The 13,443-nt window shown below is 40.7% G+C and overlaps 1 protein-coding gene across 4 annotated transcripts in view; it reads left to right on the top strand.

Annotated features, from left to right (window-relative positions):
- LOC129719689 (BAI1-associated protein 3) overlaps positions 1 to 13,443 on the top strand; it is a 240,006-nt gene that overhangs the window by 39,915 nt on the left and 186,648 nt on the right. For all 4 annotated transcript variants that reach the window (XM_055671083.1, XM_055671082.1, XM_055671081.1 and 1 more), the window contains exon 2: positions 6,710 to 7,552. In XM_055671083.1, coding sequence (XP_055527058.1) covers positions 7,267 to 7,552 — 286 coding nt within the window. In that variant the 5' untranslated portion in view covers positions 6,710 to 7,266. The remainder of the gene's footprint in view (positions 1 to 6,709; positions 7,553 to 13,443) is intronic.

Below are 13,443 nucleotides of genomic sequence, written 5' to 3'. Positions count from 1 at the left end.
TTTGTATGTAACTTTTATTTCACTTTGAGAAATCTTAGGACCTTTTCTGGAAAGTTTAGGAGAGGAAATATTTTTCCTCTTTCTAGACTCCCCAGGATTGGCGTAAGATGTTCCCGCAGGTGAATCGTCAGAATCGTTTTCATCAGAGGACAACAGATCAAAAGGGTTTGGTGTAATGGGAGAAGTGGTAACGGTCTTCTTCAGCATCTCAGCGTACGAACGCTTCGAACGCTCTTTGAGAGACCTCTTTATTTTATCCCTGCGTTGCATGTAGGGGAAAGTAGGTAAAGACGGACACTGCGGATAAGATGGACACTTTAAATATTTCACAAACTAGAATGTATTATGATAGTTGAAGGATGCGAATACCTTCTTTATAGTGTGTTAATGCTTTTGAGTTGCATTATCGGTTTTCAGCAAGCAAACTGTCAAATTTGTAAGTAAAACAAAGAATATTTTCGTGAAAGCGCAATTTGATGTAATTTTTATTCCACGGAAAATAGTGAAAAACTCGTGAAACTTACGTGCTTACATTTGTTCACAATAGTAAAGTAATTAATAAGTCTTTCCTCGGTTTTCTAGTGAAAATCCAGCAGATTTTCGTTGTTCCGATAAAGAATCACGATCGATTGAAAAATTTACAACCAGGTCGGGCAAGACGGACACACTAAGGTAGGGAAAGATAGACACACGGATTTTCCAAGAATTTTCACATGTAGCATCTGTTGTGTACTACAGATGTTCACAAAGTACACCTGCGAGAGAAACCAGCAGATATTAATCACTTAGCAGTTAGAACTGGCCATATAGGCGGAGAATTTTCGCCTTCATCGAAACCCATCCTCTCAAACTGTTCACGTGATGTATAGATGGGCTCAAATAACGTAGAGTAATGTATGGCCATCACTTAACACATAAATCAAAAGAATACTTAACGTACTACATCTTTTTTGTGAGTGTCCCCCTTTACCTTCGTAGTGTCCATCTTACCCACCCCAAGTGTCCGTCTTACCCAACCATGTCAAAAAACAACAATTTGTAGTCTTATTTTTGAAGACCCAAAACACATAAAACTTGGAGGAAGTTCACTAATACCAAAAATGATTATGAAAACAAATGACTTTAAGTTTCAATTTGTATGACTACTGCGATCTAAATAGCAATACCTAAGTAATTATTTAGATTAAACCTTAGGCTGTCCGTCTTTACCTACTTTCCCCTACACCGCACATGTCGAGAGCTCATGCTGACTCTCCCCACAGTGAATGCATTTTTCAGCATTTTTACTGCAGGAATCATCCACATGATTCTTCCCACACTTGTCACAACGTGCCTTATTGCAGCAGTAGGCGGCGGTGTGGCCTAACTGCTTACAATTCAGGCAGTTAATGACGCGAGGCACATATAATCGCACAGGGAGACGAACCCGGTGGATCGAGACGTGGCTTGGTAGTGCTGACCCGGCGAACGTAACTCGAAACGAGTCTGACGGAGTGTATACTGTTTTGCCACCGATGATCGATGCTGACCGCAGTTGCTTGCAGTCGAGCACCTTTACATCGGGACAGGTTTTGTTTTTAAAGCACCCTTTGGCACTTGCCAGTATACACTCGACGGACAGACTCGAATCGGTTATGACACCGTCGATCTCCACGTCTCGTGCGGGTATGTAAACGCGATACTCGCGTGTGAAGAGCTCAGAGCAAGCTATATCGTTGGCCTCTTTCAGGTTACCGACCACGACACGGAGCTTGTTAGGCCGGACCTTGGAAATTTCGGTCACGCCCTTGTACTCCTTCGTCAGGTCTTTCGAAATCTGCAAAATGTTCAACTGTTTCGATTTCGGTCCCGCCTTTGGCCGAAAATAGACAGTATAGCTGCCCTGGGCTCCGCCTGGGTATAGCCTGGGGCGAGGGGGGACTGAAGAATGAACAGGGGAGGGGGTAACAGAAGGGTCAGGGTCAGAGGGGCTCGGGGATGGTGGCGCGGGAGGCGAGGGATCTACATCCATCGCGCTAAGTCTAGCGCACTAGCGCCGACAAGAACACGTACCTTTTTGCTTCTCCTTTCCAGCAAGGTTGGTTGTCCGATCGTTCGAAGCTGCAGCCGTTACAGTCCGCAGCACCAATACAGCAGCACCAAACAGCCACCAGCAGCGAGCCGGGTGTGAGATCACTCTTCACAGCGACACAGCTGCACTGTCAACTGATGGCTTCTTCTTTTTCCTCTTTTGTGTCCACTGCTGTAGCACAATCGGCTTACGCACCAGCTGGCAATCACGATGCGAAAAAGTTGCACAAAGGCGGGCGACCCTGAACTCGATTAAATTCCACTCGACCAGGCAAACAATGCCAACACTTGCTCACACTTCTTTTGTTTTATATTCTATCGGAGCGATCACCAAACACGTCCGATACTGATGCGTGTTCGGCACAGAATGATCATTTACTGTTGTAAGATTCACAATTTTCTGCTCCACTGTGTTTACGCAGGCGCGTCGTTGACGTTTTGTACACAGCATGCACTGCAATGCTTAAAGCGTTTCGTTACACATTTAAGAGACAGAATTGCAATTTAGTCCTCAAAAACATTTCACATATGTTCCTTCTAAGATCTTCTTGCTATCTCAGATTTGACGTTTTTGAGATACTATTGATTACGAAATTTTTACAGCTTTCCAAGAAAATCAACAGAATTGAGCTTGGTATCATACTTCTTGTACTAGACCTCGTTGAAGGCAAACATAACCGGAAACTGAAAAAAGTGAATAACTCTGCAATAGTTAAATTTTGGCCATATGCGTAGAAGGATTTTTTTTTTTTCATCAAATAGCGTCCTCTATCACCCTTTGAAGGATTTTAAGTGAGCTACCTGACACCCATTGTGCAATTTGTAAAATTTTACGAAATCGGAAATGACATGTTGAAAAAAAAATTATTGTCATGCATTTTCTATGAAATGACTCCAATGGTTTATTCTAAAGCTCCCCAGTTTGACTCTTCCCTCACGCTAACATTCCAAAAAAGTCACACAGTTTTAAATGAAAATCACTTCTCTAGTCAATTTTATTTGCCGATACTTGGTAGAAGTAACTAACGGCTAAGAAGAGCAGTAGAGGAAAGGGTGAACTTATCACGGTTACAAAGAACCTTCCTTTACGGCACAGTCGTTAGAGATGTAGAGATAAATTCCGGTTCTGGTAACAATGATAAAAACGCTTTTTATTTCATTAACCGTAAGGACGTAGCCGGCGCTGTTATCGATCTATACAAAGTAGAAGCTACTGAATTGTTGTACGTTGTAGACGGCGAATTAATCCCAAATAGCTCAAATCCATCACGGAGAAGTAATTACAAAATATCCCGTTGTTGAATCTCAAGCTCAAGCTCATATTTTTATCTGTTTTTATCTTCTTTCTAATTGACAATAGAATATTGAAAGCTAACAGAGGTCAACATATTTTTGAAGTAGAATACTTCTCTCAAGAAGTTCGGCTACATAGGGATGTGAAATGAAAATCTAAAACCGAAAAAAGTGAAAAATATGTCCAATTTCAAATGCTAATAAATCGGTTAGTATTCGATGGATTTCCTTCGTTCTTGCAGCAATAGATTGGAAAATCTTCTGAGATTCTTCCCAAAATAAGATAATTGTAATTTTATTATTCACACTATTGTAGTATTGAAAATAGTCAAGCCTTGTCAAAACGAAAAATTCGACCTCTGATTGGTCGTTATATGCTTGCTTCCCAAGCACGGTCGACAGGATCATATACCTTGCAATTAAAAACATGCTTTTTGGCCTATATAAAAGCCTGTTTCAGCCGGAGCCGCTCATAATAGTTCTAGACAGCGAAAACAGCAGTCGTCCTTCCTTAGCAGCAGCACTAGCCCTGTGGTTGGTCACCACGTCTCAGGAGCAGCGCGGTTTTTCTCAGCGTGTGTCGCCAGACAGCTATTATTCCCCCCGTGTTGGGGCAGCATGAAGATTGCCATCAGGAAATCAAATTTTGAACATCAAAATGCCTTTTTTCAAGGCAAATAAAAAAGTCCTTGAAAGTTAATAGTTTTTGTCAACGCAAGCAAGCACTCTGTGTTGCATCCTAGCAATTTAAATCTGTCGCACCCGTCGAATTTACTGAATGTAAAATAGCTTCCACAGTGCATGTTGTCCGTGTATCTTAATTCCCCCAATGTTAGGGCAGCTCAAAAGTTGTTATTAGCAACCGATTTTGAACCGCAAATGCTTTTTTCAAGGCAAATAAAAAAATAATTGAAGGTTAATAATTTTCTGGCATCAATAATTAATTTAATTATTGATAAATTATTAATTTAATAATTCGTCTAAAGAACATAAGGAAATGGTAAACTTGAACTGAAAGGCGTGGCCTATTACGTAGCACCCTTCGGCTATAACAGAGTGTTTCTGGGAAAACTAGCTACATTCATCAGTCGGATGGTGAGCTGGATGGACCGTCCACAACGTTGACAGCAGATATCAACACTCAGCAGTAACAGAGGATAGCAGCGGGTTGCGCCTGTGGCTGCCTTCAAATTAAACAAATCACTTGCCCTGTGGTTGGTACCACGTCTCAGGCCTCTGCCAGGCTGACTTTCGTACGATAGCGGCGGTATTAGCGGTTGATGCATTTGCCAACACTTTCTCCTGTAAAGCCGTGTCTAATTTTCAATGTGAAAACACCTTTCTATTGTGTTGGCCGTGCGCATTAGGCCTCTGCCAGGCTAAACGCGAAAAGCGGCGCGAACCGATTCGCCCGGCCGTAGGTTAACGTACAGTCGTAGGTAGAGCTGTGTAAAAGTAATCTACTTCAACCTTGCGGTCGTGGCTTTGCACACAACCCTCCTGTGATTTTTGTCCCAAAACTCAAACTGGAAAAATATAAAAGATCAAAACTTTTTAACTATTCTTGTGAATTTAGGTGCCTCTAGCCAACTCGAGACACTAAAATTCACAGGAATGATTAAAAAGCTACAATCTTTAATTTGTTTCCAGTTTGAATTTTGGAGCATTTTTTGCGCTTTTGTCATCTAATGTAATACATACACATTATAAAACTCCTAATTAATAGCTGCTGATTATTTTATCCTCATAATAATTTAAAACAGTGTGGATTACCCTAATATTTGATTTTTTTCCAATAATAGGAACTCTAACTTCGTTTCCAAACTGTTGCTGTGTACAGCAAAAGCTTCGATATCATTATTGACAAACAAATGAACACAAACATAATCAAATATGCTTTCTTTTGTACGCTGTCTGTCAGTGGCTAAATATGTTTTCCTACCTCATAGAATCGTGCTACCACTGAATGAAACAGAAAACATGGCATGAAAATCCAACCGAACACACCAGTTTGCATGCCTCCCGTCCAGTACATTGAACAATAAGAGAAACATTGAAATCATGAAGTAATCAACCGTACACTGGTGGAATTGGATTATAGTGCAGCAACAGGCTTGCATTGATGCATCCAATTGTACTCACATTTCGCGCACGATTTTCCTCCACTCACTGCAGCTTTCCATCCTTGTCCTCGCCCCCGGTTGATGACCGGTTCGGTGCCGTCCCAGTGTGCCAAGCCATTACCGCTAAAATTTCCCCTGAGCCAAAGCTGCAGAACAGAACGAAACGAAACGGAGCATTGATAGTGTGATGTATTTTCCATTTCCCATCGCCCTGGGAATCCATTTTTAATTAATTTCCTATCGATTACGGAACGTATCAGTTCGGGTCTGGCGGGTGGGGCCCGATGCGATGCGGGGCTGGTTCACTACATTGACGATTGGTTCTCAACAATCGATACACAAGCACAAACGAGTTTACCCGCACGTATTCCCACAGCTCGAATGCACACAATGAAACAAAACCGACCAGTATTTGCAACAGGTCCAAACGTATGCTATCGGTATACGAGCTCGGAGGAATCGATGACAACTTTTCGTGACGATTGATATCAACTATCGAATAGCTAGAAAATTGTACATCTGGTTAGCTTGACGATAATGTAGGAAAGTAAAAACGTCGTCGAGTTTGTAATTGTTTTTTAATGTCAAGCTGAAAGGACTTTTCAACAACTACCTGAATGATGAATGTACCTACATTAAACATCCAATATGATCAAAGACTAAGAATAAAACGTTTTACGCCCCATATTTAATTTTAATTAGGTGCTTCGAAATCCCCCGTCAGCATTTCCCTTTCACGATTTTGTTTATTCAGTTGCAATAAAAAATCACACCGCACGCAAAAAAAATATGATTCATTACTTTATCCGTGCAAACACGTTGCTCAGAGTCTATCAAAGTACTGCTCAATTCTAGCAACAAGCAACAATCCGTGCCGTAAATTGACAGCCACTTTTCAAAGCATGTTGCAATCATTTGCACCCAACTAATTGGATCTCTTCATTCAAACAATCAGCTTGGGATGGCTGCAAGCCAGCTGTACCTTCCAGGAAGAGAACAATTTTCCCAACGGAGAGAGAAGAAAAAAAAGTTCTGCCCTTTCCGCCGGCGAATGGAAAACTGCAACAAAACCTTCTGCGAAAACCCACCGCCCGCTTGCTCGCTTGTTGAATATATCTTCTCGGTTGTTCATCCTTCCGAGAAGACGAAACTCTTAACAAACAAAAACAGTAGCTGCAGCGAATTCCCATTTTTTCATCATCCATTCTTCCGTTTCGTTACAGGTCATGAATTGCTATAAACAAGTGCACTCCGGTTAAGCTTTCCACATAAGAAGAACGACGGCTTGTCCCGATGAGGGCGGATACGAGTTTGAAAAATGAAACTTAGTGCCACGTTGGTTGCAAGAGGAACATTTTCCATTAAAGCTCCCTGCGGGTTAGGACTGACGGTATGCATAGTAACAAACCGACCTGCACCAACCGCAGTCGTTGTTTCGCCGTATATCAATTCAGTGTGATCAATTCAGCGTCACCGTCACCGCAGCAATGCAACCGAGCGCAGTATGCACCATTAACCAGTCGTTTTAGCGGACTACAAACCTATTCCAGTGTGAAAGTGTTCCGTTAGGGAATAATTCATCTTAGATCGTTTTGCTAGAAGTGCTACAAAGTAGTGAATAGTCAAAGCAGACCGTATTGGAATCAACTAGCAAACAATTTTTCCGTTTGAACCAGAGAAACGGGCGGTTATTTTAAGCTGTTTCAAAGTGAGAGAGAGAGAAATAAATTACAGTTCTTGCGCCACCTGTTGTGAACAAACTAATCCATACCAGCACACAATGAGTTTCTTCAGTTCGCTGCAACAGTACGTGACGAGTGGCGTGGCCGGCCTGGGGCTGAACCCGCGTCGTTTCTCCCTATCCCGGCAGGAGTCCACGGAGGCCACGACTCCGGCCGCCAACATCGGCAGCCCCAGTCCGCTGATGCTGATGGATCCCAGCAAAATGAACAACACCGGTGGTATCCTAATGGGACCTCCTCCCGGCTCGGGAGGTTCCATCGGAAGCAGCGGCAGTGCTGGTGGCTTCGGTGGGATGGGCGGAGCGGTCGGGGGACCCACACTAGGTAGGTAGCGGGAAACTGATGAATTCTATTAATAATGCAGGCTCCACTGGGGCGGCGGGGGTAGCATTTGGGATTACGAAAGCGCTTACTTGAACGTGTTACGAAACACAACCCCTTTCTCTGGTATTTCTTCGACAGTAATGACATTCCTAGCGGTGAAGAAAGACAGGGTGCAAGAACATGTTAGTTGGCCGTGAGAAATGGGATGAGAAATTATTCCAATTATTAGCAAAACATCATGTGTCTCCATTTATTCACAAGCGATGGCAACGCTTAGTGACTTAGAACGTAATTTAGAAACAGCTGCATTCTTCGCTGAATTTTTTTAAAAGAAACATATCCAAACGATTAACTAAATTCCGAAGAAAAAGGATTTTGAACACCAATAATTTATTGATTGGCACATTTTACAATAGTAAGCTAGTGGAAAGTTGAGTGAAATTGTAACCAAGTAGAACCGAAATGGGATTCTTTTACATTTTTATATCCCTTTTCAAACCCATACATCAAAAGATGATTCCAAAACTCATTGGCATTCCGAAAAATTGTGAATCAATTTGAAATAACGACAAAAGAAAGTTCAATATGGGTCATTCCATGTCAAGTGTCCGAGGAAATGCATCGACCATCTCCGATTTCGACCAAAATTTGTGAGTCGATGCATTTCGAGCCGGAATTTATAAGTACAAAGTGTTGTACCGATTGGTGGACCCCTCGGCCAATGGGACTGCCTCCATTTTTTGCGAATTTAGCAAAACACCTTTTTTATTTTGTGAATATCTCGAGACCCTGAAGAGCTACAGGTGATATTGACATATCACTTTGAAGGGTTTTAGATGCAAAATCGAACTACGTGATCCATTTTTTTCTACAGTGTTGCCAACATTGCATTTTTTTCGATTCAAAACTTAATTTGCAATTTCCTTAAAAATACCCCCCTTCGATTTTGATTTTGACCACGCCAATGTGTTTAGCAGACGATTTTACATAGGAATCACTTATCAGCAAAAAATAAAATGTAGCGTTCCAGAGATACAGCATTTTCAAAATTGCAAGATTTTGGATTTTGTCTACGCACGAAAGCGCTTCTACATAAATTGCTGCAATCTTAATGGTATCCTAGCAGGCGTTTGTGTAATAGAAGAGATGTACCTTAGAGGAGCATCCGTTAACGATGTAACGCAAAAAATCCCGCTCTAGAATCATTTTCACGAAAGGTTACAGGAGAGTTTTGGCTACACTTTTCGTATTTAAATTCAAACTGTGTTTTGTTAAATGTAGACTTTTGTCCATGATTCGAATTTTGAAACCAACTTGTGACATTGTTAATAACGTGAAAAATGCTGATTTCAGATTTCATTTCATAATTTTGCATATTTGAATTCAAGACCACATGTTCCATCCAAAATATTTTATCATAACCGAATATCTTAATTTGCTCATATCATAGAGCAAGTAACCCGATCATAACATTTATGTGCCTATGTTCTTCTTCTTATTCTTCTTCTTACCCAGGATTAGAGCAGAGGTGGATTTTTCTGTTCTGTTTATTTGACACAGGCTTCGCAGCCACTGATTCCTACTGATAATAACAGTCTTCTCCCGAGCCGGGACTCGAACATGCAACGACTAGCAGTTTTGTGACGAAATTTGACGAGGGGGAGGCTAGGGGGTCAAGCCAAGCTACGTAGCAAATATGAAAGTGTGGTCTGACTTTGTGACGAAATGCTACGGTGGAAGAGGGGGAAGGGGGTAAAAAAAACAAAAAAAACTACGTCATTTATGCATGCTCCCTTATTAGATAGTAAACCACATCACGTAAGCTGCTGTGATAATCAATACCGTTTTCCAGCGACACAAATTTCAGCAGAAAACATGACCATTCGCCTGTTAGGAAACGGTTTTAAATTGAGAGAGGATAATTTCTACAATGTGATAAACCAATATAATGAAGATTCATGTGAAAAGTGTAACCAAAACTCTCTCGTAACTTTTCGTGAAAATGATTCTAGAACGGAATTTTTTGCATTACAGCATTAACGGATGCTCCTCTAAGGAACAACTCTTCGATTACACAAACGCCTGCTAGGATACCATTAGGATAGCAGCAGTTTATGTAGAAGCGCTTTCGTGCGTAGACAAAATCCAAAATCTTGCAATTTTTAAAAAGCTGTATCTCTGGAACGCTACATTTTGTTTTTTGCTGATAAGTGATTCCTATGTAAAATCGTCTGCTAAACACATTAGCGTGGTCAAAATCAAAATCGAAAGGGGGGGGGGGGTATTTTGAGTAAATTGCAAATTGAGTTTTGAATCGAAAAAATGCAATGTTGGCAACACTGCAAAAAAAATGGATCACGTAGTTCGATTCTACATCTAAAACCCTTCAAAATGATATGTCAATATCACCTGTAGCTCTTCAGGGTCTCGAGATATTCACAAAATAAAAAAAGGTGTTTTGCTAAATTTGCAAAAAGTTTAAAATTTAGTGTTTGTTTATAACACTGGTCGACAAAAGCAGAACAAAGTTTCCCTAAAAAAAAGGATTATAACTTTTTAGCCATCCCTGTGAACTTTGGTGCCCCAAGTAAGTGCAGCAGTACGTCAAAGGCCGCAGAGTAACTACTTGCCGAGTTTGTCGCTTCTACGTTTGCTTACGGAAAAATTCATTCAAGTCTCCGAAAAGGTTATCTTTGCTCCTTCACAGGAATGGTTAAAAAGCTATAATCTTATGTTTTTCTTCCAGTTTGAACTCATGGACCAGTGTACCATTTATTCAAGTGAAAAAAATTGTGTATTTTATTTGGAAAGCATTATTAGTTCTGTACAATTTATTCTCAGACAAATTTTCTATACAACTATAAAACCTATGCTGAAATGTTTACGTCCCTTTACAGAATCACTGTTGACTCTAAAAAATGTATCCACCCGCGAAATTCACTCAATTCGCTAAGTCAGATACGTGTGCAAAGTTTCGTTCAATTAAGGTTGGGATAGGAGTTGCCGAACAGAGGTGGATGACCAGAATAGGGTCTCGAATGACACGTGTCCAGCCGTTTACCAAGCGTGTTAACTGTTGATCGAAATTTTCATATTGATTTTGTTGAATCGGTATATTGTCTTGATCATAATTATGTCCTTCCAACAAAAAATATATACTGTAAAAACAAGTAGAAAAATTCATAGAAAACCTTTTTCAGTTTTTATTTCTCCAAGCTCGATAAACTACAGTCAAACTGGATTTTGCAGACCGCATAAAAAAATGCATGAAATATGTTTAACACTTCACGAGTAGCTATAAAACAATGTTTCCGCTAGTGAAATACGTTCGTTACTTATATACCGCACAAAAAATATCGCACAAATAAAGTAACCGCACATGAAAAATCGTACAAAATTTAAACGAGTTTGACTGTATCAATATTAAACAAACATCTTGTAATTTTAGTAGGAAAATCATATTTTTAAAAAGTAGATTTTTCAAGGTATTTAGTTTTTAATAAAACCTTTTTTTCCTAAAAAAGTTCTGGAAATACAAAACTACTATCCTCAACATTGCCGAAAACATTAAAAATAGTTAAAAAAGTTGTATAGAAGACACAACCGCAAGGTTAACGTAGAATTACGACAGCCTTTCCAATGTAATGTAGGAGAACCGCTTCATTATTCATCTTAGCCCATATATTCATCTCATACAACATTTTCTTACTAAACCAATCTATTATTCCATGGATTCTTTTTAGTGCACTTCAGATTTTTCTAGAGTAGAATCCTCAAAAACTCACTTAAAAGCTCTATATTTAATATAAAAGTCAGGGATCTGCACTCGAAAACTCATTTATTTCAATCACCTACCTCAGAAAACTAAATCCGCGCATTGCTCTAAACGGCTACAACGGAACTCGTTCAGCAGCCAACTAAAGTTTTTTCATCATTGGCGGACCACTTTTTATTTACTCACTAAACGAAATCACTCACTACACTAAAAATATTTTAAGCATTGCAATGTTCACCTCAAATTTCCAAAAACAAGCTTTAATAAGCACAAATATATGAGATGAATTTTAACAAATCCTAAATTTCAACTGTATGTATTTCCAACTGTTTTCACTTCGTCGAAGATAATCAAAAGTTGCCAAATCAGTTTCCGCTAACACGAGAAAAATATACGGAAAATGTTGAATTATTCCGACATAATTGACATAAATCGACAGCACTGCAGTGGGTACCTAGGTTACCAATTTTGCACGTAAACAACTACAGCAGATATCTAGGTAACCTACTACGACGGGCTGCGGCTACGTTCATTCATGATAATGTGATTCATTCATGATTAACAGTGTGATGAATATGGGGGCGTCGTGAGATGAATAATTGAGCAGTGATTTAAGTTTTGAGATGGATATGGAAGCGTCGTGAAAAATTGTATGTTTTACAAAATTCAGGATGAATCTAGCTAAATTTACTAAATATAGAATGCTGAACGATTCCATAAGAGCACTAAAGCGTATTTTGTTAATTCGTTCAATGATTTCGTGAAAATTTGGTGTTTAGTTCGTGCATTCTTCATGAATATCGGCTTGATGACATGAATAATGGAGCAGTTACCCTATTCAAAAACCAAACTGACAAGGAAAAACGCGTCCGTTCGCTGTTTTGGTTTACTTCGATCTCTCTGAAACTGCCTATTTTTTAAATTATTCCAAAATTCACACATTTTAATGCTCGAAATGTGCACATGTCTTTGTTATTTGCGAAATTAAACTAGAATTCAAAAAAGAGTACTTTTACTTTTACTTTTTTTGGCTAACAGGCCGTTCTCCAGTCTCCCCGTACACCAGCAGATCGTGCATCTTCTTTCACCGCGCACATCCACCGCGTGCGAGGCCTACCACGGAGTCGACGGCATCTTCCTGGTTCTCTACTGAAGATAATTTTGGCGGCTCTCTCGTCAGGCATCCTGGTTACATGTCCAGCCCACTGAAGCCTGCCCCGCTGTATTACCTCCACTATATCAGAATGTTTGTATACCTGGTACAACTCGTGATTCATGCGTCTGTCTGCGCCACACTCCATCTTCCAGTTTACCGCCAAGTATCGATCGCAGAACTTTACGCTCAAAAACTCAGAGCACTCGTCGATCAGCTTCCTTCAGCGTCCATGCTTCATGTCCGTAAAGGGCCACCGGGAGTATCAGCGTCCTATACAGCGCTAGTTTTGTGCGAGTTTGCAAACTACGGGACCTTAGCTGGTTACGCAGACCGTAGAAAGCCCTGTTCGCAGCTGCAACTCGTCGTTTCACTTCACGGCTCATATCGTTGTCACATGTCACAAGCGTACCAAGATAAACGAATTCGTCAACCACTTCAAATCGTTCCCCGTTCTATCTCTACCTCAGCACCAACACCACGGGGACTCCCACACTCTCTGCCAGCTACCTTGTACTTCGTTTTGGCAGAAGTAATGACAAGTCCCAATCTCGCTGCTTCTCTCTTAAAAGGTACGAAGGCCTCCTCCACGGCCTTACGGTTGATACCGATGATATCCTTGTCGTCCACAAAGCCAAGAAGCATGTGAGATTTCGTGATGATCGTACCGTTTCTTTCGACGTTTGCTCTTCGTACTGCACCCTCAAGAGCGATGTAGGTTGGAGAGCGCATCCCCCTGCTTCAGTCCATCCAACGTTACGAACGCGGCTGATTTCTCGCCAGCTATCCGCACGCACGATTTTGATCCCTCCAGTGTCATACGACTTAGCTTTATTAGTTTCGTAGGGAAACCGTGTTCCAGCATGATCTGCCACAGCTCGTTTCTTTTCACTGAGTCGTATGCCGCCCTGAAGTCCACAAACAGATGGTGAGTCGGTAAGTTGTACTCCCGGAACTTATCGA

Source organism: Wyeomyia smithii, chromosome 2, assembly GCF_029784165.1.
Source record: "Wyeomyia smithii strain HCP4-BCI-WySm-NY-G18 chromosome 2, ASM2978416v1, whole genome shotgun sequence".
Lineage (NCBI taxonomy): Eukaryota > Metazoa > Arthropoda > Insecta > Diptera > Culicidae > Wyeomyia > Wyeomyia smithii.
Note: the sequence above shows the minus strand (reverse complement) of the source record. Positions and strands in the feature narration are given on the sequence as shown.